Below are 27,899 nucleotides of genomic sequence, written 5' to 3' on the forward strand. Positions count from 1 at the left end.
GGGAAGCCCAAGAATACTGGAGTGGGTAGCCTATCCCTTCTCCAGGGGATCTTCCCAACCCAGGGGTTGAAACCACATCTCTTGCTTCTCCTGCACTGGCAGGCGTGTTCTTTACCACCTGTGAAGCCTGAGCATACCCTAGGGATCATCAGCTTGCTGAGCTCACTGGGCAGGATGTGGGTCTCATGCCAACATTGTTTCATTGTTTGGGCACATGTCTCAGGCTTCTGCTGGGTGATTTTGTTGTTAGGCAAGCCTGCTTGGTTTTGCAGTTAAGCAAACCTGCTTTTCTGAGTAATCATTAACTTACAAGGGTCTCCCATAGTTTTTCTACTTACAGTCCCCTAGTGAAATTAACTGCTTAATCACCTACTTTGTCCCTTTAATCTGACCGTATCAGCAATACTTTGGCTGTCTGTCTCTCCAGCCAGCCCGTGTGCCCTTGTGGCTGGGCTGCTGGCCGAACCTCTGTCCCAGACCATGGGTGGCACTGCAGGGCTGGCACCCCAGGCTCTGACTGGGTGGGCCCGTCTGTTTTTAATTAACCCTTTGTTCAGAAGTCCCCGGAACTCAGACTTGTGCTGCTCTGTGTATTTTTTAGCGTCTCTCAGACCATACCGGTCACCTCAGGGTCAGAGTGTTATCTTGTTTATCGCCAATAAAATGTTGAAAGTGGAACTTTGGAATCAGGGGTTCAGCTTTTGAGGATTATTTTGAGGCCACTGGGGTGATAAAAGAAACTTTCTCACCCCAACCATCTCCATTGTCAAAGGCTGCCTTGCTTTAAAGCCCAGCATCTGTAAGGCTCTGTTTGTGGGGTTCCAGGTCAAGTGGGACCTGGGGATGGGGGAGCTGTGTCTCCTGGGAGGGGCTGGGCCTCTGGCTCTCGTTCCCCTCCAGCCCTGGACTGTCCTGAGAAAGCCGGGGAGCCTGGATCTCATCAGAGGAAGCCTGGCCGGGTCAGCTCCCCCCCCCACCTCCTTGGTCCTGGAGTCTCGGCGGGACAGGGAGGGGGGCCCAGCTGGGGGGTGGGGGCAACACTGCAGGGGTGTTTAGTGGCAGAACCAAGGCCACCTTCTCACAGCAGGGAGCTTGGTTTTGGTTTCAAGGCTCCTTCACTTCCTTCCTTCCTTCTCTCTCTCCCTCTCAGCCTCTGCTCCCTTCCCCCACCCTTTCCTTCCTTCCTTCAAAAATGTTTGCTCTTTGTTATGAAAAACGTCAAACATACCCAAGCGGAGATGGAATAACAGAAAGCAGAGGTCGTCGCCCTGGAGGAGCAGCCAGCACCCGGGGCATGTTGCAGCCCAGACGGGCGTGGCCCGAGGCTCTGACTCAGCGGTCTTGGGTGGAGCTGGGCATTCTGCATCTTTAACAAGCCCCGGGGGGCGGGGGCTGCTCCTGCTGCTGCTGTTGCTGGGGAGCAAGACCCTTCCCCCATCCCACCACCAGCCCCCGCAGCTGTCAGCTTGCGTGAGGCCCTGAATGTCTCCTTTGTATCTCGACAGAGATGATCTTGGGCAAAGGAAGGAGGGTCTGGGGTCCGGAGCCCCTTCCAGGGATAGTGGACTGACGGAGGAGCCGCAGGACTGGTAGGGCCCGACGGCCAAGCTCTGGAGGGAGCGGGGGAGGTGGACCTCAGCCCTGCGGTGCCCTGGCATTACAGCCGGCAGGCCTGGGGCTCAGTGACCAGGGGGAGACCCGCGGACCTTGACCTCCAGTGAGTACGAAAGGACTACCACTGGCAGCTGGGGAGGCAGGTGGGAGAGGAAGCCTGTGCAGACTCGTGCTTTTCTATGTGTGTGTGTGTTTAAATTTTTATTTTGTATTGGAATATAGCTGATGGCTTCCCTAGTGGCCCAGACGGTAAAGCGTTTGCCCGCAACGTGGGAGACCTGGGTTCGATCGCTGAGTCAGGAAGATCCCCTGGAGAGGGAAATAGCAACCCATTCCAGTATGCTTGCTTGGAAAATCCCATGGATGGAGGAGCCTCATAGGCTACGGTCCGTGGGGTCTCAAAGAGCCAGACACGACTGAGCGACCTCACGTCATAGCCGACGAGCAATGTTCTGGTAGTCCCAGGTGGACAGGCCGGGACGCGGCCGCGCAGGTACACGTGTCCCTTCCCCTCCACACTCCCCTCCCGTCCAGGCTGCCTCCACACTGAGCAGAGCTCCTCGTGCGCACGGTGGGTCCTCGTGGGCCGTCCGTTTGCATTATCGCAGTGTGTGCGTGCGCTTGGTTCCAAGGCCCTGCGAAGGTCGTAGCTTGTGCTCTGAATTCTGTGGGTCTGTCAACCCCTCTCCATCCTTCCCCTTGGTCATCATCTCCTGTGAGGCTGGGAGCTGGGTGGGCAGAGGGTCAAGGTGGAGAAATAAGCCATCTTCAAGGCCAGGGGCGTCAGCAGACCGTGTGAGTCTGGGTGGGCCTGCTGCGTGGGCCTGGGTCTGGGCTCTCATCCATGGCTCTCGGCTTCCCAGGGCCTCAGGGGCCTCCTTGGGGCCTCGGGCTCCTGACCTCCTTCCGGAATCCTCTCCCATCTCTGCTCAGCATCATCCTTGGCACGTGGTTCATGCTCACAGGCTCCCTGACCGGAAGCGTCCCCTCCTCGCCTCCTGGATCTCAAGCCCCTCCTCCCACCCCCGCTCCCGCTCCCCACCCTCATCCAGAGCGGTGTTTCTAAAGCAGAAGTCAGACCCCACTGTGTTCCTCCTCCTTCAAACCTGTCAGTGCTTCCGCATTCCTTCCTGAGATAAGGTTCCAGACACCAGGGCTGCAGCTGTGGGGGATGCCTGAGACCTTGGGGACCACCCCCCGCCCCGCCCGGGCCCTATCCTGGCACCTCGCCACCGGCCCCCTCGCCCCAGCTTTCTCTTTGCTCCTCAGGGTGGGCTCAGGGCTCCTGATCCCCGAGTGGGTTGTGTTCTCCTCCAGAGCAGCCCAGCACGTTTTTTTTTCTCACCCAATGTAGCACTCACTTGTCCACAGCCCCCCATTGCTTTGTGTGCACCTGTGAGACTGGGCCCCAGCCTTCCCTGGCTGGCTCAGCAGTGCTGCATGACCTGGGCTGGTGGTGGCGAGGGTCCTGCAGCCCGTCCCCTACAGGCATGGGGCAGAAAGTGAAAGTGCATTAGGAAACTTAAACAGTCCAACGTGGCTGTGACCCCCGGCATGTGAGTTGGTATTTTACAAAGTGTCAGTCTGAAGTGGATTTGTCCTGCACCATGGAGGCTCTGGCTGGGGGCACATCAACCCTCAGAACTGCTACCCAATGGTCGCCAGCTAGAGGGCAGGGCTGGGCCCCCCCTGGAAATGCTGGGTGAGTGACCTCATGCCTGCAGGTCACCAGGGTGGACCATCGCTATTTGGTACTTTTTAGTTCCCTGGACAACTTGATCTTACCGAAGATTTCCTCTGCTGCTGTCTTGAAGGATGGGTATTCGGGATGCTCTGTGTCCGTTTTGTGTTCTTGGCAACATGAGTGTTTCAGGATGCACTGTGTTATCGGGGATCTGAGTGGTTTTCTTTCCGGCATCTCAGGCCGTGCCGGGGTTGTTCTGCTGGTACTAGTTTTGTGCTGGTGAAGTTAGCTGTGCGTAGATTCTGTGCCACTTGAAACGTTGGCTTGTGTATCTGTCAGCTTCTAGCCAGAGTCCCAGAGGCAAGCATGGTTGTTTCTACTTCCTGTGTCGTGAGAGCCTGTTCTCCACGTATGAGTCATGTCAGAATCCATGAGATGAAGGGACTTCGTATGGTGGTGACTGCAAGCATTTGAAACTGTGCTGAATCCTCTCCTTCCCTCCCGCCTTCTGATCTAAGGTGAAGCGTGGCCGTGTTGATGTGTCCGCAAGGTTGATTAGCTTGTATCCTAGCAGGGAGTTTGTCCTAGGACTTGGTTCATCCATGTGGTCCCTTTAGCAACACAGGCCCAGGTCCCTCAGATCATGGACGGGACAGACAGGCTGGATGGACGTAAGGACCAGAGAGGGGGCGGGCCCTTTCCTGGGGGGAGGGTGACCCGCCAGAGTAGCCGGGGTCTGATGATGGGCCATGATTTGGGAGACCTGCCAGTCTGATGGGGAGGTCACCCCAGGAGGTGGGGGCTACCTGCTCAGACAGGTCCCTTTGAGGATCATTGCTCCTGTCCCGAGCAGGGCAGGACAGACAGGCCAGGGAGGAGCTGGGCGACCAAGGGCTCAGGCTCCCTTGGATCACAAAGGCTCCCACGCTGTGTGAGCAGGAGTCATCCAGCCCTCACCCACTTGGGCCAGTTCTCCACTGCTGTGTAACCAGTGCCCACAAACATGGCAGCTTGGAACAGCACACGTTTATCAGCTCACAGATTCCGAGGGTCAGGAGTCTGGCCGCAGCCTCCCAGGTCCTCTGCTCAGGGTATCAAACAGGCTGCAGTCAGGGTGTTGGCTGGGCTCAGTCCTTTCTGGAGCACAGGGTCCTGAGCCCAGCTCCCGTGGGTGTTGGTGGTGGTCTCGTCCTGCTGGTGTGGGACCAGGGTGCCGCATTCCCATCCGCTGGGGCCACGCTCAGCTCTCAGAGGCCCCCACACTCCTTGTCGCATGGCCCCTCACGGGCAGGAGACTCTGATCTCTAGACCCACCTTTCCAGGCCTCCCCTGGTGAGGTCAGGCCCACCCAGAACTCAGGTCAGCAGTTGAGGGGACCTTGCTCACCGGGGCAATTGTCTCTGCAGCGTGGTGTAACCCAGCCCCAGGGTGACACCCGTTGGACAGCGCTCTGCCCACACTCAGGGGCAAGGCGTGTGTGCAGTGTGTACACCGGTGACGGGCATCTCAGGGACCACCTGGAGTCCTGCCCGCCGCTCACCTCTCTCGCTGTCCCCTGCCAGCAGCCCCTCCTTCTCCAGCCCCTGGGCTCTTTCTTACATCCTCACTCCTCATCCCCCTTCTCTTCCTCCTTGGCTTTCTTTCTCCTTTTCCCAACCGCCCTCCTCCCAAGCTGATGGACTCTGACTGCCTGGTTCCCCACTGGCGTGGACCCTGAGCCAACAGATCTGGAGCCCACGGCTCCCCAGGCAGGGCTCTGAGGCCACTGCGCTCAGCGTGAGTGCAGATCTCTTGCTGGCCCGTCCACGGGGCTGTCGGGACTCCGCGTGGCCACGGGCCAGTCTGTTGGACCTCCCCCCATCCTTCCCCCCACCGCACGACACCCCAGCTCTCCAGTTTGGCTCATCACACAGTATAACATGGTTTAGAAAGCTGAAAATGGCAACGAGGTATCAAAGTTCTGATGGAGCTTGATTCTTGACACCATTGATTTGAAGGACTTGGGCTTAGGTTGGTTGATCAAGAAACCACATGAACAAAGCAGGTTATAGAATAAATTCCTTGTAAAGACATTAGCCAGCCAAACTGCGGCAGGCCAACTAAGGCCAGTTTTCAACTTAGATTAGAATTTAGAAAGAAGACGAATTTGTAGCGCTATGCAATATAATTTGGAGAAGGAAATGGCAGTCCACTCCAGTATTCTTGCCTGGAGACTCCCATGGACAGAGGAGCCTGGCAGCCTGCAGTCCATGGGGTTGCAAAGAGTCGGACAGAACTGAGTGACTAACACACACACACATGCAGTATAATTATAGGGTGAAAGTGAGGGGCGTCGTAGACATCAGGACCCACCATCCTGATGGGAGTCTGGGGTACAGGGTGCCCCGCCCTCAAAATTGGACAAGAGGACTCAGGCCGCCTCACAGCTAGCCAGACACAGTGACCACACCAGAAGCATGCTGGCCGTCTCAGTGGCCTCATTTTAGGATGATCTAAGGAACAGCGAAAGCTGGGTCAGAACTGTTGGAAGCATTACAAGTGAATTCCCATAAAAATTTAAGTGGAAAGGAAAACGGATTTGTTTTAACAGCAGGAAACCTGGATCCTGGCACCTCTGCACCATTTAGCTCACTGGGCCGGTTTATCACCTGCAGCAGTGCATAAGCTCGAGATTTGTAGAACAGGAAACAGGGTTCAAGCGCCAGGTCCCACGGCATTGGTTAGTCTTGGTCAAGCATTTTAGAAAGCTTTTAAATAGAATACTGCGTGCGAAATCAGCTGCAAGTTGACTAGTAGTTAAATGGAGTCGGGTTTTGTTTTAATGTAACCTTTCTAAACAGCTGGAGCCACTCAGCTCTGGTCTGAGATGCTTTGAGAGAAGGTGGGGCTTGCCCAGGCTCCAGTGCTGAGCCTGGAGGCAGCAGGGAACAGCGAGGGGTGACCAGACTGGAGTTCTGGGAAGCAGGGGCAGAGTCCCAGCCCCGTGACCTTGGATGGGTCTGGTGGCCTCTCCAGGTCTCTGCTCCCTGCTCTGTACAGGGAGCACTTGAACCGGTGACCCCAGGGTCTTGTCCAGCTCTGATGCTCTGTTCCTGCATTAATCTGTCATCCCTCCAGAGGAATGCAGACCGCCCAGTCCTGCCACTTGACGGGCTGTGTGACCTTGGGCCCATTGCCCTCTGTGCCCTAGGTCTCTTACTTGTTAACTGGGTGTGATAACATGATCGTTGCAACAAGGCTGCTATGATGAGCCCACAGCTTAATGTGTGTGAAGCCCTCAGAACAGCGCCCGCTTGGCCTTTAGCAGAGTGAGCAATCCTGACTACTGAAAGTATTGTGATTCCTGGGCCCTCTTTAACACGTACGGTCTGTGTTACTGTGTGTTTGGTAACCTCCAAACCGGAGCACCATGGTTGACTGGAGCCTGGAAAGGAGCCGCTGGTCCGTCTGCTAACACAGTCTCCGGTCTGTTGCAGGCGGAGGCCAGGTTGGCGGCGAAGCGTGCGGCCCGCGCGGAGGCCCGAGAGATCAGGATGAAGGAGCTGGAGCGGCAGCAGAAGGAGGTAAGGCTGGGCTGGTCAGCGGGCCCCCAGGAGGGTCCCTTCCAGGCCCTGTCCCTCCTGTGATTCTGGTCCCGGTCAGGCCAGGCGCGGCGTCCTGGACACTCGACCCGTCTGATCCTCACAGCGCGCTTGCCCGCGTGGATCACACTGGACCAGCCTCCCGGCCTAAAGGAACCAGGAGATGCTGCTTCCAACTGTGGAGCCACAGTTCCCATCCTCTGAATTAAAACGTGAAAGAACAGATTATTATTTTTTGAGGCTACCCAAACAGTCCCGTTTAAAAATACTTCCCTTGCGGTTTTTACACTTTGTAATAGGTTTCATGAGACCTGAAACCCCGTTAAGTGATACAGGGAACAGAATAAACGCCGGATGAAATGGCCAGGGGGGGAAATGGCCCTCCTGGGAAGTGGACAGCGTGGTGTTTACACACCCGTTAATGCTGTTTGCTGCTTTCTTTCACCACCTCGAGCTGGAGCCAGAAGCCACGTGGGCGGCATGAGGGCTCTCTCACTCGCAGCTTGAGGGGTGGGCTTTCCCCTGACCTTAAAGCTCACGTGGTGGGTGAAGGCGTCCCTCTCCAGAGGCTCCGCCTTCTCCTGTGGGCCTCGGCCTCTGGGGTTCTCGGGAGCAGCTACGCCAGGCCCCCCCGGAGGGCTCTCTCTGTTGGGAAGATTTGAACGTTGTGTTGGAGAGGGGGCCAGATGCCTTCTCACGGCGGATTTTCGTACAGAGTCTGGTCTGGTTCACGTAGTCACATTTTCTAAGTTGAACCAGTGTTTTAAAACTCGTCAGGCTTCAGATAAAACTGGATTTCCAGCCTCTTGTGAAACTGCAGTTTCTGCCAGGTTCCCAACGTCACATTCCCCATGGGGGTGAGTCCCTCACGCTCACTCTCGCCCCTTCCCGCTGCCTGCAGGGTCAGCCGCTCTGAGTGAACTCAGGGGAGGGGCGTGGACAGGTCTGAACTTGAGGAGGAAACCTCTTGCGTGTGGCTGCGAAAGCAGGTTGGAGGTCACTAGAAACTCAAGCCCGGGGGCTTAGTTAGGGGAGTCATACCTCGGTCCCAGTGGTGGAAAGCTGAAAGCCGCCAAGGAGGGCGTGATGTCCTTGAGAGAAAGGCCACCCCCCAGGCCAGCAGGGATGCTGGGAGGTGAGCCCGCAGTAGGGCAGCAGCCACGTTTCTTGGGCATCACTTGTCCTGTGTTTACATGCAGACAAAGACTAAACAAATATTTGAAGGTAGATCAACCACGCCCTCCCTCCTTGTTGGAAATACAAATACGATTGTAAGTAAGTTCTAGCTTTTATGATATTTTGCCTCTAGAATTAATTTAGTATTTTAATTTGGGGGCTTTTCTTTTGATTTACTTGGAGAAGCATGGGTCTGACATTTTCTCAGTGCCTCTCCCACCTAGAATCACATTTACCGTTTTAAAAAATGGAAATAGAGCCTCCTGAATTCTCAAGTTAGTTATTTGAACTCTGCAGTTGAGCTGAAACTGCTTAATGCTGGGGTTACCTGCAGCCCCTCCCCTGCCATGAGGCTGGTTAAGGGCGAGGGTGGGAGCCTGACTCATGTTCTTCTGTAAACAACTCTGGGGACTGGACCTGGCCCAGAGTAGTTGTTAAAGTGCATTCCAAGAGGCGTTTTCAGGAGACGCTTCAGGGAGGAGTACTTGCACTGGGAGGTGGAGAGGAGGCGTAGACCTCGTTGTCTGTGGGCCTTTGTCACCCGTCTGTCTGAGACACGTCACCTGGGCTTTAGGAATCACCCTGACACCAAGAGCCGGCACTAGACGGACATAAAGCGTACGCATTGGAGGCCACCTCGGTTTTTAGGTTAGGGATTTTATTTATTTGTTTTAGATTTAATTTTATTCTTTATTATTTATCGGCCGCTCCGCAGTTTATGAGACTTCAGTTCCCCAACCAGGGACGAACTCAGGCCCCGCCAGTGAGAGTGCTGAGTCCCAGCCACCGGACCCCCAGGCAGTTCCCCGAGTCAGAGATTTTAAGTGACGGATTGATTGTCCGGACTGCCTGGTGCTGATGTCTGTTCAGAATGTTGCTGTTCACGCAGTAACTCCTTGCACACCGTGAGTGCAGGACACCGGGAGCCCCTTCCCTGTGCTTTGGGAACCCACGGCAGGGACGTTCAGGGGTTAGTGCCGCGGCTTCATCAGTTCCTGGGGCGGGGGCTGCGTTCCCCAGCCTCCAGCAGGAGTGGTGGCTCGTTCCTTCGTCTGCTTCCCCTGCTTCTCCTCCAGCCCCCAGTCTTTTTATATTAAGGCCTTAAAAGGGCTGTAAGAAGAATTTTCCACAGTGTTTTGTTGCCCCATCCTGGTTTCTCCGCCTTTGACTGAGTATCCACACTGCACCCTCCTCTGCTGGTAGTAAGTGTTTTTGGCGGCCTGTGGCTGTCCCCTCTACCTGAACCACTGGACTTGGGAAAGATGACCTTGAACCTGAAAGGAGGACTCCCTTTGGTTTCCGTGGTGGAAATCATTTTACCATTTGTCTCACAAAGTAAGAGAAAGTTACTCTCACCAAGAACACAAAGGGAAAATTTCTACCAAATCAAGGTGAAAGTGAGTTAAATAGTATGTGTGTACATATCTATCCTCCAGATTATAATATATTCTATCCTTAATTATGGGCAGAACTGAATTAAATATATATTAGGCTGTCCAGAAAGTTCGTCCCAGTTTTCCTGGGCGCTCCCAAACGAACTTTTTTGGCTAGCCCCTGCTGAATCATATGAGCAGCATGTTATTCACAAAGTTCTTTGGCAGAAGTTCTTGTTTTAGAAAATAAAGGTTAAGAGGAATTAAGCTAAGTAAGAAATTATGTGAAGTGCCTCCTTTAAAAGCAAAGCACCCCTTTCTCTTTTGAGTCAAGGGAAGTCCCCTTCCGTTCCACGTTAATTCTGCAAAGTGATCTCTTGCTGAACTCCTGCACTGCAGTTGCAATACCTCGAGCTGCAGAACTGCAGCTGCTACCCAAAGATGGGAAACTTCGTCCGAGCCATTCGATCTCGGTATCATTAAATGGGCATTGGGTGTCAGCAGGGGAGTGACCTTGTGGAGTCTTCCCCCAGCCCACCCCCGCCAGCACTGGGCTCCCAGGACAGAGGAGCCCGAGGACTTGAGCAACCTGGCCCAGCTGCTGTGTGGCGTGGCCTGCCCTCAGGTGTCTGGTGACTACTAAGGACCTCAGGCTTTGCAGAGAAATTTGATTAAAACCTGGGAAATCTGATTTAAAAATGCCACAGTTTGCCTCCCTCGGTCAGACACACAAGTGCCGTTGGTTAATAGATGCCATTAGAATTTCAAAAAAATTTTTTAATTTTATTGAGGTATAGTTGATTAATAACATTGTATTAAACCTCTGCTGAATGGCAAGGTGATTCTGTTTTACCTATATATTCTTTTTTGTCTTTTTTCCCCATAGTGATTTATCATAGGATCTGATTATAGCTCCCTGTGGTACACAGTAGGGCCTTGTTTATCCATTCTTTATGTAGCAGTTTGTACGGAAACTCTGTATTCTTACAGTAGAGACACATACGTGGTCACGCGGTGAAACGGCATTGTTGTGACTCACAGGGAAGGTCTTGCACGAAAGCGGTGCACTGACCAGGGGGTTCTTAGCATTCAGTCCCCGCAGGGACGCTTTCAGACATGGGAACGGGTTTCCAGGGTGGGTGTGTCTGAGCGTGAGGACCCAGAGGAAAGCTCACCTTCACTGCCTGGAAGGTACCTTAGGTAAACGTCACCTTTTTAAATGAGCCCTGTGTGGGTCTCCTCTGTGGGACCCTTCTCCCTGCCATGAGCTCAGGGACAGGCCAAGGAGACTGCGACGGTGTCTTCTCTGCTGAACGCACGCCTTTCTCAGGGTCAGACCACATGCCTGGCGACCACGCCCCACACTGTGAATTATCTGGGTGCAGAAAGACACCCTGAGTGGGGGGCCTTGCATGTGTCAGGGAGGAAGCAGAGGAACTAACTCTTGTCAGCACAGCGAGTGTGGACACCGAGTGAAGAAGCTGCTGGTGGAGAAAGGCAGGGCGGGCAAGGAGGCTGTGGGCAGAGAGCTGGATGGCGGAGGCTGGAGCGCGGACGGGGGCCCTGGCTCGGCCCAAGGTTTGTATTCAACCTGTGAGCCTATGAGCGCTCACTCACACCAAGGACAGCTTTGCACGCATAAATCCAGTGTCCTTGGGGCAGGAGAGCATTGCCACGGACCGTTTCTGTCTAGTTCCTCAACTAAGGGATTTGGAAGGTTTAAGATAAAACACGTGGATATGTATTAATAGTCAAAGCGGACTGGGGTGGGGCAGGGGGTCGGCAGGGACCTCCCGGAGCCCCCTGGAATGTGGCGGTGCTGGGCTTGGGTGCCCTCACCGTTGGGAACAGGGTCTATCCGGGTTTTACTGACAGATGAGGAAAGCAGGCCTTAATTAGACAGAAGCCGAGAAGGTGGCCGAGCCAAGATTCAAACCTAGAACCGAAAAAGCTGCAGAGCCTGTAATCCTCACCCTCTGCCTCCAAAGCAGGCGTGTCATCACCGGTGGCAACAAAGGGCCTCACCAGTGTGTTGACCTCGGGATTAACACCAGCAGGGCGCACGCTGGCACTCATGCAGCACGGGAGTGCAAACACCCACGTAATCCTCAGCGGTTCACAAGCGGAAGCACACCTTGAAAAACCAGTTTTTTTCCCTTGGTGCTGATTCGGGGCACGTCATGGGAATGCAGAACAGACCGTGGTGTCCGCCCGTGTGCTAGAGAGACACGAACAGTAGCTGTTGGTCTGGCTGATTCTTAGCGTGACCCAAGTCCAGGGCTGCGGGGTGTGCACAGGTGTGCCCATCTGGAGAGAGGAGGCAGACGGCTTTCAGGTTTGGGGCCGTGCTTTTAGTAGCGAGGATGGCATGCAGGCATACTCCTGGGTCTCCCCTTCGCATATCACGTCTCTGGGCCTGCCTATAATTAGATCCAGCCCCACAATCTGTGTTACACAATCTGTCAGCACTGGCATTTTAAGTTGTTGATGAAGTGGAAATGAATATGCTTTGGAAGACCGGTGTTTAACCTGTAGCATTGGTATTTCAATATAAAAATTGAGAAACACGATCCCTCCTTCCGTGTGGTGGCGAGCCACCACACCGCTGCTTCTGAGCAGGGCAAAGGCCTTCCTTGACACGGAGGTGGGCTTGGCAGCAGGCGAACGGAGCCTGTGAATGCCTGGAGAGCAGTGAGGTCCCTGGAGGCTCATGAGAGCAGGAAGCTGACGACACCACTGGAAGGTGTTGGAGGTGGGTGGTGGATGAAGCCACGCTGGTGCCTGGGCCCCTCCAAGGCCAGCATGGAGAGTGCACACAGAGCAGAGGTGAGCCGAGTGTCCCCCCTCTGGTGCTGGAGGAGCTGGGTCTGTCAGCAAGGCCTAGCAGACCCGGACACGGGGGCTGGGAGCAGGCTGGTGATCCATCCTGGTGGTGCAGGCAGCCCCAGCCTTGCAGCTGAATGGTTCAGAGGTTCTCTTCACCCCTGCGGATGCTGAGAACCGACTGCGTGGCTGTGCTTTGGGGCTATCTCAGAGAACTATGAGCTCCTTCTTAATGGATTTATTAGGGAGAATATGCAGATGTTCTTTGGGAAATCTGAGTGAAACTTCAACTCTGTCTGAGAGCCTAAACTAATGGGAAAAAAATTCTGGTGTGATGATCAGGTGATCTGATGATCAGGGCGTGTCTCTTGTTGTTACTGACCTGATCAGCATTTCTGTTGGAGACTAACATCTAATGCAGTACAGGTGCTGGGTATATTGACATCTGCTCACCTCTGTAGGACTGGAAGCGTGGGGTCTGAAGACTTACAGCTGTAGCAGTGCCTTGGGCCATGCTCGGCAGTTTTGTTGGGTGAATGAAGAATGAATGAGTGAATGAGTGATGGAATAGGCATCTCAGTCTTACCTAGGGATTACTACAAAATTAGGAGAAACCTCTAGAGCAAGCTAGTATGTCCCAGTATGATAATTAGCGTTTCAAAATGTGTTTCAGTTATATCCTCGCGATCAGTCTGTTTGGTGGAAGTTTTCCTGATTTGTATCTGCATGAATCCGAACATGAAAGAATGTTTCCTAACTCTTTGTGAATCTGACCAGCTGACTTTCCAATTAAATTTCTGTACTTCTTTGCTACACTTTGGTCATGTGAAAAGAAATTTTATATTGAGGATGAAGTTCTTTTTCCCATTAGTGGTATTAGTTAACACAAACTTTTGCATTAGACTAATAACAGGATTCTCATAGACTTGTGTGGACGTGCCTGTATTTCATCAACGTAACTAAAATAGAATGTAAGATCTGTTATGAAATTACTGATTATTTCGATGAGACTACAAGAGAGTTTTTTTCATTCCCGTTTTACCGGTTTTTGCTTTGTTTCAATATGGCTTTTATTCATATTTCTAGGTCCTTATAGAACCTTTCTTTCTGATTTTTCTACTTCTGTAATTGGATTTTGTGTTTCTTTCCCGATTTCTTTTGCCCTTCTCTGAAGATCTATCAGGTTCAAAAGGTAGGCTCTTCCGTATTTATTTTCTGATTTGCATGTACTCTTTTTCCCTTGCCAAGGACCTGGTCGCCTTTCAGAAATAACGCCTTTGATTGAGAACTCATTAAAGTTCTTACTGCTTCTTTTACTGTCATATTCGTGAATTGGTTTGAGCACGAATGCTTAGGTGTTCACATCAGCCCCCACGAAAAGCAGCCGTCAGCACACATGTCTGTGTACTGAATGCTTTTTCTATCTCCACTTTTCTCAAGAAATTGGAAAATTGTTTAAGAAAAAAATTAAGACAAAATAAATCACACTTTAGAGTCTGGAAAACCGTTTAGAATCAGACATTTGAAAAGAAAGAGTATCCTTGCATGTAATTTTATTATTAATAGTAAGTGCTGAAATTTTCAGTACATGTTACTATACGTTGAGATTATTACATACTGAATTAAAACTGAGTAAAAAAAGAAAATGATGGTATAAAAATAAAACCCAGTAGCTTAAAACAAACCTGCCTTCCATCCCTAATATTCAGAGTGCTACCATGCATCTCTGTTTCCTAAGGGTATTTTGTAAAGGCAGTGAGGTTTAGAAATAAATGCGCTGAGCTGTCCCGCTACAGAAAATAAAAACAACCAAGTCAGTGAGTCCTGATCCAGCAATAATGAAGGAAGGCGCGAACGGTTCCCTGAGAATTTATAGAAAAGTGTTTACAGGGAGTCTTTCCCATAAATGAATTGAAATAATTTCTCGTTTACAAACATATTTAGTTTATAAAGAAGAGTTATAGTTGTCTTTGAGAGCAGCTAAGAAAATCAACAAGGTGACCTAATCTCATGGGTTAGAACATGCAAGCCCTTTAAACACAGAACATCAGTGTGTTTACATTTCCAGAGGCTCGGGCTCCTGGGGCTGCTGTCTGGTTAGACCCCAACCCGGAGCCACTTCTGATTTCTTTAGAATCATAACCTTCTCTGGAGAGTCTGAATTGCCTCAAGTAGCAATTTCCCAAATTTCCATTTGGTATTCAATGAAAATGCCCATTCACCAGGATTTAGAGTTCTAAGAAGCGTACACCAGACAAACAAAATGAGTAACATCTCCATTTCCTTCTGCACTTGACTCCTCAGCCTTCACTAGCCCTCCGGGAGCCACCTGGCACTTTGTAAGAATATTAAATGCAGTGTTAATTTTGAAAAAAAAAAATTGTTTCTGGATTCCTTTACCAGCTGCAGTTCCACATTGCCTCCCCCCCCTGCCCCTCTCAGTCTGCATAAATATTATCCCCCAAAGTGTCAAGAAACCAGTTAAGAAGGTGCCAAGATCTATTAGAACTTTGTTAGTTTTTGCAGAGTCCACTTGGAACTGTATACTGAGGCTAGAGTTCGAAACCACACATAGAGAATCCAGGTCAGAATTTCACAGGCAAAAGGCAAGGCTGGGAACCGTCACGGTAACTGATGGAATAGGACACAGTCAACTAAAACCTAGACAGGGACTCCTCTCTGGTCGTTTCTACTTGACTCATTCCCATCTGGTGCTGGATCAAGAATATCTCCTCCTCACTCCCAGGGATACGCGTTAGAATCTTGTCAGAATGGTCACGTGTCACACAGTACAGGCGGCCCAGCTGGCCCTTAGTGGTAAAGAACCCACCTGCCAATGCAGGAGATGCAAGAGACCTGGGTTCGAGCCCTGGGTCGGGAAGATCCCCCGGAGGAGGGCACAGCAACCCACTCCAGTGTTCTTGGCTGGAGAATCCCATGGACAGAGGAGCCTGGAGGGCTACAGTCGGACATGACTGAGGCGACAGCACAGCACGCACACCCAGCACACACAGCTAAAGGGAGCTCAGGGAGCCCTCAGCGGAAAAGCAGATGTCCATTATTATCATAAAGACATGACCCGGGACGCAGGGGGAGGAGGCAGTAAGGTTTGGTGGCAGCCCGTGGGCTGTCTCCATCACAGTTTCTCTTGTGTTGAATCAAAGCTGTTTCTGAAAGTCAAGCACGTGTGCGCCCGTCTGGCTCTCGCTTCCCTCTGCATGGCTCACCGGCTCCTCACAGCCTGCGTGTGCGGTGTCTGCACTTCCTAGAGTTTGCTGTGCCGCCCCTGCTACTAACACCAGGACGACTCCTTAACTGTGCTTTTCCAGGGGCGTCCTCTCCCCACGATGGCTTGGAAACGTAGCTAGAGTTACCGCAGCTGTTTATAAGGCCACCTGTGAACTCAACGGAAGATTTTAAATACTGGTTCTTACTTTTGTCCTAAAAAGTGGGACAGGTAGAATGCAGTATTTGATACGGGTATAGAATTGGCCAAAAAGGAAAAGACAGAAATAGAAAAACGGATAATGTGGACCTCTTTTGGAATTTACTTTTTTGTCAGATTCTATAGGCCCATTCCTTTTTAAAAGCCACATTTTCTATCTTTGTAGTCAGGGCATGAGATAAAGGAGGGTTGATGGCATCGAACTTTTATACATGGAGCTTGACAGTGAAAGCGGAGCTAGCAGGATTTGAACGCAAAATAGCTTTAAGCAGTTGTGTTTAACTTAAGCTGTTGTTGAAACATGACTGTGGGAAATATTTCCCTTCTCAATTTATAGTCTAAGGGAAGGAACTTACAGAAAAGTGTTTGGCTCATGTGCTTTAGCTGCTCAGGTTCTATATTGGTTGAATTTTTAAAGCACTGATAAGTTCTCTCCTAATTTTCTTCGTCACGTTTTCTACTTACCACCATTCCTAAGAGAAAGGGGCGAGACCATTGAAGGGCCATATGTTTTAAATCTGGCCGACTTTTAAAATAAACAGAAACTAAACCAAATATAAAGCCAAGTATAACAGCAGCAGCCTGTTTGGGTCATTGTAAAACCATTTCAAGTGCTGTCGTGCACTTCTCACATGCAGTATTTTCCCTCTGATTTTAAGTTTTTCGTGTGCGAAAGGAAAATCATCTCTGTGTTATACAATACGAAGGTTTAGATGGTGGTTTCTTGGTTTTCTTATTGGAAATCAGGGAAAAGTGAGGAGAAAAGCAAAGCCCCTTTATTTGGGACTCCACCGGGGCTCCCACCTAAATTGGGAATTGCTATATTTTGGCGACAATAATAGCCATCCTGAATCTGCTTTTGTAATTCTCACTTGGGCAGCTGCAGTTTAGATAGGCAAGGTGAAAGCATGGAGATATTGGCTTTTTTTCCCTGTATCAAGACCTCTTCTACAACAGGCTGCTTGGCCATCTTGCCATTAGCAGCATATGATAAAGACGTCCACAGCCCAGAAATTCTCGAGGGCCTAAATTTAGCATAGATATCAGATGGCTGGAGCAAGTGTATCAGAAATCTAGGGCTCAGGACATCGTTTCTGCCCCTTTCCTCTGGTTTTCTCATCCCTGTTGTAGCAACAGAGAAATGGCTCTCCGGTTTGGCTTCTCTTAAACAGGGGTGGAAAAGAGCCGGACACGACTGAGCCACTGAGCACATGCACACGTGCGCACGCACACACACACACAGTGTTTTATGGCTGCAGTACATTTTCTCCGAGGGCACAGCCAGCTTGACAGAGGGGCTCGTCGTGCTGCCGGGCTGTTGAAATTCCTGATCTCTACGGAGGTCTCCCCCTCGCCCCAGCAATGCTTTGTCCTGGCCTGTCTTCCCAGGTGGGGAGGGTCATCTTCCTGGGCTCACAGGTGGTGTGGGGGTCTGCAGCCCCCTGCAGAGCCCCGCCTGTTCTAACTCGCGTTGCCTCGGCATGTTCCCTTGACCCTGGGGCTTAGAAATGCATGTCGGAACAGTGTCCTACTCAGAGCACATGTCACTTCTTGCCTCATCTTCTTTCCCTTCTGTCTACAGAAATATTATGGGCTGGATACAAAATGGGGCGACATCGAGCAATGGATGGTAGGCCTCAAATATGATTTTTCAAAGCTTGAAACGGTCTGTGATTTCATTCTCCCACACTGTAATTGCATAGCTAGATCCTGGCTGCCCCCTAATTTAATACTGAGAGGCTGCCTTCCGGGGATGTTTGCATCTGGTCTGCTTGTTTACAGCCCCTGTGAAGGCTGCTTAGAAAAGGTCCGGCCAGGCGTCTGGTGAGGCGGCTGGCTCCTGGAGCCCCCCAGGCTAGCATGGGGACACTCATGCCGGACCAGGGCCCCCCAGTGTGAGAACCTTCCTGTGACCGGCCGGCCTAGCCAGCAGCTCTAGCCGGAAGCCAGAGGAAGCATTGTGCTGTGTGGTCTCCATTCCCAATTGCAGTCAGCTGCCCGGCCACTCTCCTTCCGAACTTTATCCTTCACTGCTGGGCCCTGCTCACCTCGTGCACTGTCCCTGAGAAACCATGGTTCTTGGGGGAGAAAATTCCTTTATCTTCTCACCCTGTTTCCTGGCACAACTTATCTGTTCTTCGTTGCCGGGACCAGCCCCGGCTGATCCAGGGTATTCGAAGGAGAGACGACGTAGGCGAAGATCAGGAAACAATTGCTTAATTAAACGTTAATTAAGGATATAAAGAGTAATTCAGAGAGAGGTAGTGGGGAGAGCCCCGTGAAAGTCAGAGGTTTAGGTGAAAGCACAAGCAGAAAGGAGGCAGACTCTGGTTTTGGGGTATATGCTCGAGAATTTCCAGGGGGACTCCTGAAGCTCGATCCCGCTTTGTGATGCCGAGCCTCCTTCCTCATGACCTTGTCATGGGCGGAGTTCCTCACTGGCTCCCAGCAGTGATAGAATTCCAGCTGTCTTTCTGATTCCTGAACAGAAGTGAGTAGGTTTTGAATGTCAAAAGTAGGTTGATTTAAATGCACCAGATTCGATTAGAAAAAAAAAAAAAAAAGAGCCTGCTTTTCACCGAACACATGCTTGTTTTTAAAGCCAGAATGAAACATCCCAATGATTGAATGTAGTAGATAGGGTGGTTCCAGCCTCCATCCCCAAATGGCTTTTATTCCTGAACAAAAGTAGGTTTTTTCTCCCAGTGGTTTATTTGAGGCCCAGATTCGAAAAAAAAAAAAAAATATTTGTTTGACATTTATATCAGAAGAAATATTTGTATTGAGACTGCTTTAGAAGAAAACATTTTCTCCCAGTGGTTCTTAGGGCTTCAAAGTAAATATTTGTCTGCATTTATAACCTTTCTGTAGGGCTTCTGTCTGCCTCTAACCATTGCCTCATTTTGGTAGGAAGACAGTGAACGCTACTCTCACAGATCCAGAAGAAACACGTCGGTTAGTACTGTCTTCCTCTGTTACCTCGGCGTTTCGGCTGAAGTCTGCTTGGCTATTCTAGTGGCTGAAATAACATTAATTATCTCTCTATCTGCCCACCTATCTATAAGTATATATATCTGTCTACAGATCTGTGTCTATATCTATATCTAAGAAATTAACACTGATACGATTACCGATACAAAGACTGTGAACTCAGCTTTTAGTACTTTGACTTGACTTTGGTGAGAGGAAACTTTGAAAATTTCCTCAGTATTTATGAATGTTTTAACGAGTATTAATATGTTCATTACAGTTTTAGTGCTTTCTTTGCTGTTGAATACTCATGAATAATTTGCAGTCGTGTGCATGAAGCTATATATTTGTACATAACCAGCGAAGTGAACAACACCACTTTAATGAAGTTAATGTAAAACCATGTTATCCAGAAACAGTCCTGTGATACTTTGCACAAACAGAGCCCTTTTGGGGAGCACACAGGTTCATGGGCACTGAGATTCTCAGAGGGGCCTGACCTGCCCCCGGCCGTGTGTCAGGTCAGCTGCTCTCCTCTGAGAGCTGGGCGTCTCATGTCTGTTACCATATCTCCTCACGGTTGTTTCCATCTTTCTTTCACTAGGCGTCTGATGAAGATGAGCGCATGTCAGTGGGTAGCCGCGGAAGCCTGAGGGTCAGTAACCAGGATGGTTGGGTTTGCATGGTACAGTCTGTGTCCGTGGTCCGTGCCCTCCCACCCCTGCGTTCAAAGTCCTCGTTCATTGTCAAGATGCTTATTTAACATCTGTCCAACGTTGGGATGTTTCTTTGTGATGCAGAGAGTTGATTGATGCATTGTGTCTTTCTCCCCAACGTGGAAGTCATCGTTTTTTCATGTTGGGTCCACGTCACCAAACTGCCCCATTTAGATCGGGTCGTCTCGTTGCTAGTATGATGAGAGGAGCATGAAGACACATTCTGTCCTTACAGAAGTGCAGGCTCCCATCCATTTGGAATCTCAGTGAAGTAACTACAAGTTAAAGTAGCTGTTATGCAGTGATGCTTTGCATGGCTCCTTGAAAGCTGCTGTGGGCTGCCTGGTAAAAAGTTGGAGCACGTTGAATCTATCCAGCCCGGGGCCTTCGGCAGCCTTCCCTTTCATCAACTGTAATGAAATCTCTGCATCACGGACAGCTTGATGGTTGATAAACAGAAATACACATCCTTCCTTAAACATTCCAAAAATCTTAATTATACTTGAAAACATGGTGTGCTTTGGGAAGTTACGTAGAGAATATGTGTTTGCTTATTGGTTCTTCAACTCAATGAGTTAAACTCAGCATGTCATTGACATTTGTTGATGTTCAGTTGCTCATTTGTGCCCGACTCTTTGCGACCCCATAAGTTGCAGCACGCCAGGCTTCCCTGTCCTTCACCATCTCCTAGAATTTGCTCTGACATGGAGTCAGTGTCATTTGCCACTGGGTTAAAGCTGCATCTCCCTGGTAATAATTCAGTCTCAACACAGCCTCTCATTTTACTGAAGGGCTGTATGGAGCAGAAGGCTCACTTTTAATCACTGTGACGACTAAGTTGTGATATCACTCCTAGCCTTCTTATATTCCCACTAAATGTGCATTTAATTTGGCTGTTTATAACAGAAAACTACAAAGGTGATAACAGTTCGCCTTTCTTATCCCCAAGTTCTGCATGATCCAACCAACCAGAGATTAAAAATAGTCAAGGAGAAAAATTTCCAGAGAGTTATAAAAAAGCAAGGCTTGAATTTGCCGCACCGGCAACTATTTACATAGCATTTGACATTGTATTTACAACTATTCACATAGCAAAGAGTCAGACATGACTTTGTGACTTTGCGTCTGAACGACAGCAACACAGCATTTACATTGTGTTGAGTGTTGTAGGGACTCTAGAGATGACTGAATGTATACAGGAGGGTGTGCATGGGTTATGTGCAAAAGCCAGGCAATTTTGAACTAGGAACTGGAGCATGTGCAGATGCTGGTGTCTGTGGGGGTCCTGGAACTGACCACCGCCCCCCGACAGATGCTGAAGGACGGCTGTATATTGTTGCTCTGGTGTTAGCAGTGGTCATTGTCCTTAAAGTGCCAAAAGCAGATACATGGTGACCTTGCCAGAAAGTTACAGTTTAAAAGTGAAGTCAAAGAGCTTCCTTTCTATTTGAAACTTTCTCCTTAGCCACCTACTTGCAAATTCCTCATCTGTCCTGTGACATGATTCATCCAAGAGGAAGTAAGATTCATGTAACGCAAACAGTATCAGTGTAGAACTCAGTTTATAGACTCTGTAGTCAAGGGACAGAAATCACAGCTGTTGAGCAGACCCAGGAGGAGATCAGGTCCTTAAAACCAAGTGAAGAGGATACTTTTTCAAGGAGGAGGAGGGTGAGCATGTGAGCACAGGACTCACATGACCGTTAGCCTCCACACCATGAGGAGGTCCACAAGGGAGCTTTTGATGGAAATAGAGCAAAACCTGATTATTTGGGGGCTCAAATCTCTCTATCAAAACAGCGTTTTCCATCTGTGATACTCCTTGAACTTGTATTCAAGATTTTTTATGTACTTGCATTTTTCTGGGAAAATAATCAGTTCACTTTAAGATTCTCAGAGGGTTTCCTGGCCCCCTTAAAACTATTGTACTATTCGTTACTGTTTGGCTGTTTACAGCATTTATTTCATTTTTAAGGATTTTAACCAGAAATGAGCTAAGCTTTTATGCTGGATACCTGTCTCTGCCAAGATATCAAGTGTGTTTGTTTTAGGATATAAAATTTTAGAGGACCTCCACAGTTAGGACACTGAATAAGAGAGGGGAGAAAGTGGAAAGTTGGTGGTGGGTGGTGTTTGTCGTTAGCCGGGGGGTATGTTCCCTGACGCTTTCCCGTAATGCTCTTGATCTAAAGGAATAGCTTAAAGATTTTAAAGATAAAAACCACAGACCTTGAGAACCTGGATCCTGGGAATAAGAGTGAAACTTTCTTATTTTTATCAATATAGAAAAAGCCCAGAGCAATTGAGGAGGCTGCTCAGGGCCAGGGCTTTGTGACAGCATCACCCCTCAAGCCCCTCCGGGGCCCAGAAGCTCTGGTCTCTCCAGGTTGGTGGGCGAGCAAGGCTCCCCACTGCCCCCTGAGGGCAGCTCGTCTCAGTCCATCTCTGGGTAGGACCAATGTCTGCTGTTTTACATATTTTAATATTTGAAAATCTTTATAGTTTGCAAAGTTCAAAAACCATATCTTTTATCTCCTGACTTTCTCAAAACACAGGCCGTCTTCATTCCATTCACAGTGATGATAAGCCCTTAAAAATGGAAGAAATTTTTTTTTCTAGTGTTTGTATGGACATCCTCAGAAAATCTGGATTTAGATATCAGAAGTCTAAGTTTTCTTTATTTAAAAATTGATAGTGATGCATCTATTGACGCTCTGTCTAACGTAAATGGCGGGCACTAGGTAGGGGAGGAAGCAGGATTGTTCAAACTGCTTCAGATTTCATGAATTACAGCAGCGTCTGCCATGGAGGTTTTATTTAACGTTAATGGATTTTATGGCAGCTGCCCCGCTATTGTAACTGCGTTTGTAAATGCACATGAGATCCTAGAAGTCATGAAGAAAATTAATTTTAAGATTTTCAAGATTGCTTGCTTTGTTTTATGTTTCTGTTATATTGTGCTTAGCTTTTACCTGATTGTAGGCAACTGTCTTCTGTTGTTTTTCTCTTCCATCCTTCCTCCGACAGTCGCAGCCTGACTTGGAGTACGGGGGCCCCTACGCCTGGGTGAGATGTGCTCTGATCCGAATAGTGTGGCCTGGCAGATAATAACCTGTGGTGTGTCCACTAATATTGTGGGTGCTTGTCTAAAAAGCCAAGTTCATCTTTGTGCGAAGAGACACACGTGCCCCCCTCCAGTCCTTTCCTGGAGACTGAGGCCAGAGGGCAGGCGTGCCCGCAGCTGTGCTTCTGAGAGCCTCCTTGCAGCTCTGCCCCTCCTCCGGTGTCGAGAGTCCAGGTGTGGACGCTTGACCGTCTCCCTCACCGGGCAGCCTGTGAGCACCGCTGTTTGCCAGGCTCTGGGGTAACAGCCGTGGGCACCAGATGAAAGAGACGGGGTCTTCTTGCAGGAAACCCCAAATCAGATCAAGAATTCCCAAGCCTCTACATTTCCTGTAACAGATTAAATTTAAAGTCATTTTATCTAATGAAAAATTTTTTATTTCCTAATCTGTATCCTTTCAAATTAAATGTCCCAGATGGCTCTTTGGCCAGAGAGTGCTCTTTGAGAAAGACCCCAAATCCAGTAACAAAACAAAGCCTTTAAATTCAGCATTTCCCTTCTGACATCTGTCTAGAAGAGTTTCTGCAGCTTATGCTTTCTGTAAACCTATACATTTAAATTACACTCCAAGGTAGAAAAATGTAATCTCACCAGCATTAATCACACTCAGCATTAAAGTGACTCAGCACTGAAATTATATTAGATTATACACTTCTTTGCTTGAAGGATTTTTTTCCCAAAAGGATTTTGTGCTTCATTCATCCCATTGTGCTGAAAAATTATTTAGCAAACTACCATTTTTAAAACACATGTTTACCCTTAAGGTGATAACAGGGCACAGCACAGCTCATCTGCACAGACATTTGTCCCCAGAGCCTCCCCGTGGAGTGGCTCTTCTCCACTTCAAAAACAACTGAGTGCGTCGAGTGCCCTTCAGAGCTTTTATTTTGCCTTTCGTTATTTGTTTCCCATCTCTGATGCCCTTGAAGGTGCTTTGTCTTCTGACTTAGTAGAAACAGATGGTCAAGAATCAGCCTGGAATGCAGGCGACCCTGGTTCAATCCTTAGGTTGGGAAGATCCCCTGGAGAAGGGACTGGCTACCCACTCCAATATTCTTTGCCTGGGAAATCCCATGGACAGAGGAGCCTGGCGGGCTACCGTCCATGGGATCACAAAGAGTCAGACATGAATAACCAACTAAACACACATATACATTAATTTAAAAAAAACTATTTAATAACAGTTGCCTTTTGCATGGTCATGTGTGGAATTGGTTGATACTTTGACAGCACTGCATGTTATTAGATGACTAATTAGAAGTTCCATTAGACTCACTGGTTTTGATGGGGCATGTATTTTTGTATCTTGCTCGTCCTTTTCCAGAAAATGCAGGTTGGTAAATGTCTCTTTACTCTGTTCTCTCTTAAGAGCAGTGCTTCCCAATGTTACTGTATGAAGGATTCACCCGAACTTGTTAAGATGCATATTCCCAGGCCTCTGGGGATTCCGATGTCTAAGGGGCGACCAGGATGCAGGGGGTCTGTGCAGTGAAGAGAGCTGAAAAACATTTCTGTAGAGCAAAGCTAGGTGAACATATGCCTCCTGTGGACTTTTTGTTCTAATGTCGTGACAGTTAATTTTCAACTCTCCTTATTATCCTCTTATGCCACTAAAAGTGGTCCCACCAACCTGAATTCAACACAGAAAAACTACCCAAGAGGAGAAAGGTGGTGTTTTTGCTAAGAAGGTCAGAGAGATTCTTTCTAGAGATATTGTCAGTGAGATCTCTGTGTGGAGGCTATGTTGTAGGAATACATTCTCTGCGACAGAATTTCATTACAACAGAGAAGTGTGGATATTCATTCCGCAAAGCTTTCCAAAGAAGGGTTTTTCCCGCATGTTCATGGAAGGCCAGAGTATACAGGGACAACTGAAGGAGTGCCTTTGCCCTCCCAGTCCCCACCCGTCCTCTGCTTCATGCTGCAGGCTAGACTGGAGAGAGAGAAGAGGAAAGGAAAAATTCACCTAAAGCAGTATGTATGTTACAAGCAATAATGGACAGCCAGAGGGTTTATATATGCAGTGTGTTTTCTTCCTTATTTATTAGCAAAGTAAAAGTCACCTAAAATTGATTGATGCTAGCCTTCAATATTATATTAATTTTTTTCCAGAAACTAGTTTCTAAACAGATATCAAAGGAATAAGATTGAGATCTGAAATGTAAAGTCCTTGACATTTAAGATTATTTCCAATAATCTCATCAGGCAAGAGAAAAAAAGGAGGCTGAATAAAATGTCTGCCAACCGCCAAAGATTTTTTATTATCAAATTTATTTCAGAAATGTTTTAATGTACTCATAGTTTTAAATTTTACTTTTGAAGGATTTCTACATACTCCTTCTCATTCAGAAACCTCATATTGACTTGCTTTTGAGTTGTAACGCAAGTAAATACATAGTTTTATAGTCAAGGTTTCCTGACTCTGGCTTTATAATGTCTGGAAATCCGTGTATTTATCGTCCATCAACATCACAGCTGCAGAGTATGTCTGCCTACCCCCACCCTTCCAACAAGGAAACATATCCTGGTCCTTCCTGTGTGCTGGGCGCGTCCCCATGTGGGCAGCACATCCTTCACAGTCAGCCCTGATCTAATCACTCGTTTTAATCAGATTTAATCCCCACAAGGGCCTTGTAAAGTATTTATGACTCCGCACGTTTTCACAGCCACAGTGGTGGAAGTTCCAGTGGATGAAGTAACTTGCTTTAGGCCACATGACGGAGCTTCTGCTTGGAGTCTGGACTCACGTGTGACCCTGGGCATGTCCTTCCACTTTTAGCGGCTGTGCCTCCTTTTTCCGACTTGAGAGCTGGCTGTGTCCCTGACACCTGACAGTTCTCATCCTGAAGCAGCAGAAATTTCCTTATAGGTGAATGAGAGCAGGTGTAGAAGCCCAAGCAAACTTTGACAAGGACTTGGGAGGAAAAGGGAGACAGACACACTCTTAATCATTCTCTCTTTTTTTTCCTGGAGAACAAATTATGAAATACGTCCTCAGATTTCACTTTGAAAAAGTAGGAAAACTGGATGAATGAAAGCCTAATATTATAGATTAGATTTTCCATGATGAACGTTTGCATTTAATTACGAATTGAGTAGACCGCTCCCTTTGAATCTTCTGAACACAGCTTCATAATGAGCCGTAGTTTTAAGGGTGTCATGCCGAACCAAGAGCTGAAAACTAGTTGACTCAGATGGAGGCATTAGCCTGCTTGGCTGGCATTCAGGCTTCTCGAAGGCTGGGATTCGCGCAGTACCACCACAAAACTGGAACGCAAGTGCAACTCACTCCACGAAGACGTGGCACTCCTTCCCATCCCTGAGTGAGTGCATTGTGGACTCCAGTGATACTAAGAGGACAGCTTTGACTCCCGGACAGGGCTGGCTTCTCCTGAGCTACAGCTCAGAAGCATGGAGCCAGGGGGGCGCCTGCTGGGACACGTGCTCTGCTGGGCATGTCCATCCACTCCACTCCAAGAGCTCAGTCTGCGCCTGGCTAATTCTTCTTGCCAACCTGTCCCTGTCTCTTCGTTTGTGTACTGATACCAGCTTCTCTCCTTTTTTTCCTTGACACAGACAAATGGGTATGATGGAGACTTATATGGATCACAGTCCCTGAGTAGAAGATCTGGCAGGGTTCGTATAGTAAATATACATGACGCACAACTCAAACAGGTTGCTGCAAAGCCTTTTTAAAAAGTCTGCTAGATTTAGCTTCTTTGGTTCTTTTCTGTGTTATATAGTCCTCTTGTGTGTGTGTGCATGACAGAATGAAAGCTAACGTTTTTCAACTGGCTAATGGTCTTTGTCTTCTAACATTCTAAATGTTAGTTTAAGAGATCAATACTGAAAGGAATCTCTTAGGTACTAAAAGGTTGAATTAAATATTAGCTCTCTCTTTATTTTATTGCCCTGGGTATATGTATATGATGTGCATATGACTATATCCAGCTCTCAAATACACTTAAATTCGACATTTTCACAGTTCTCCACATTGATCCTTTGTAATTTCAAAGACACATGTACTAGAGCCTGTGTTTTGCTAAACATTGCTGCTTGCGGTGTTCATAGCTTTGGGGTGGGAAGCGGGACAGAAGCAGAGAAGGGCTGTACATGAGGAGAGAGGCCTTGGGATTGGTCAAGGAGACCATTGGGAATTCAGGTGCTTGAACTGGGCACATTTGAATTTAGTTTTCCGGATCTGCTGCACATCTCTTATACATTAAATTATCTAAAATCTTCCTGTTCTTCTTGACTTCATTTATTTTCTTGTTCAGTTCAGTTCAGTCACACAGTCGTGTCCAACTCTTTGTGACCCCATGGACCACAGCACGCTAGGCCTCCCTGTCCATCACCAACTCCCAGAGTTTACTCAAATTCATGTCCATTGAGTCAGTGATGCCATCCAACCATCTCATCCTCTGTCGTCCCCTTCTTCTCCCGCCTTCAATCTTTCCCAGCATCAGGGTCTTTTCAAATGAGTCAGCTCTTCGCATCAGGTGGCCAAAGTATTGGAGGTTCAACTTTAACGTCAGTCCTTCCAATGAACGCTCAGGACTGGCCTCCTTTAGGGTGGAGTGGGTGGATCTCCTTGCAGTCCAAGGGGCTTTTGGGGCTTCCCAGGTGACACTAGTGGTAAAGAACCCACCTGCCAATACAGGAGGCTAAGAGACTCCTGTTCAATCCCTGGGTCAGGAAGACCCCCTGGAGGAGGGCATGGCAACGCACTTCAGTATTCTTGCCTGGAGAATCCTATATACAGAGGAGCCCGGTGGGCTACGGTCCATAGGGTCACAAAGAGTTGGACACGAAAAGTCAATTAACAGCAAGAAATTTTACTAGTTGTGTAAAATAGTATTTTTAAAATTTATCTTAGTTATATTTTATTAAGAAATATTATATGTACTTTTAAAAATATTTTCAAGTTCCAAAGGAGAAACTCAACACTCTCTTAGCTTTCTGAAACTAGCCGATCAGGTTTTACTGCCTTATCCCTATAAGGATTGCATCCACTTCTGTTTCATCTAGTTTTTCTCATTCCAAGCTAAAAGATCCTCCCACTTTAAAGGCCCTGTCTTCCCCTTTATGTTGCTTTTTGCACTGACAGCTTTTGGACTTTCTCGAGCTCTGTTTTCCTTTTCAGTAATAATACAGCACTCAGAAGACAGAAGCAGTTGCAGCCATTCTGTTCTCTTGGGATGCTGACAACTTTGCTTCCTGTGCTCAGCATCCCTACAGGCTGTCTACTGCTGACATCACAGGACGGGGACTCTGATGGCCCCCGACTGCTTGTCGGGGCTAAATTGACTAGTTAGTAACTTACCACCCTAGATGCGTTATTCCACTATGTTGATCACAAAGATTCATAGTTTAGAGTGGAAGTTACTTAAGAA

At 48.6% G+C, this 27,899-nt stretch overlaps 1 protein-coding gene across 38 annotated transcripts in view; it reads left to right on the plus strand.

Moving 5' to 3' along the window:
• LRRFIP1 (LRR binding FLII interacting protein 1) overlaps positions 1-27,899 on the plus strand; it is a 160,185-nt gene that overhangs the window by 81,643 nt on the left and 50,643 nt on the right. For 12 of the 38 annotated variants that reach the window (XM_070368594.1, XM_070368556.1, XM_070368559.1 and 9 more), the window contains 7 exons: positions 6,775-6,861; positions 13,426-13,443; positions 17,279-17,326; positions 18,607-18,651; positions 19,271-19,321; positions 22,410-22,448; positions 26,083-26,142. In XM_070368594.1, the coding sequence (XP_070224695.1) occupies positions 6,775-6,861; positions 13,426-13,443; positions 17,279-17,326; positions 18,607-18,651; positions 19,271-19,321; positions 22,410-22,448; positions 26,083-26,142 (348 nt within the window). The remainder of the gene's footprint in view (positions 1-6,774; positions 6,862-13,425; positions 13,444-17,278; positions 17,327-18,606; positions 18,652-19,270; positions 19,322-22,409; positions 22,449-26,082; positions 26,143-27,899) is intronic. The other 26 variants (XM_070368575.1, XM_070368578.1, XM_070368579.1 and 23 more) reach the window with 7 other exon arrangements.

The sequence above is a fragment of the Bos mutus genome, chromosome 3 (assembly GCF_027580195.1).
Source record: "Bos mutus isolate GX-2022 chromosome 3, NWIPB_WYAK_1.1, whole genome shotgun sequence".
NCBI classification, from domain to species: domain Eukaryota; kingdom Metazoa; phylum Chordata; class Mammalia; order Artiodactyla; family Bovidae; genus Bos; species Bos mutus.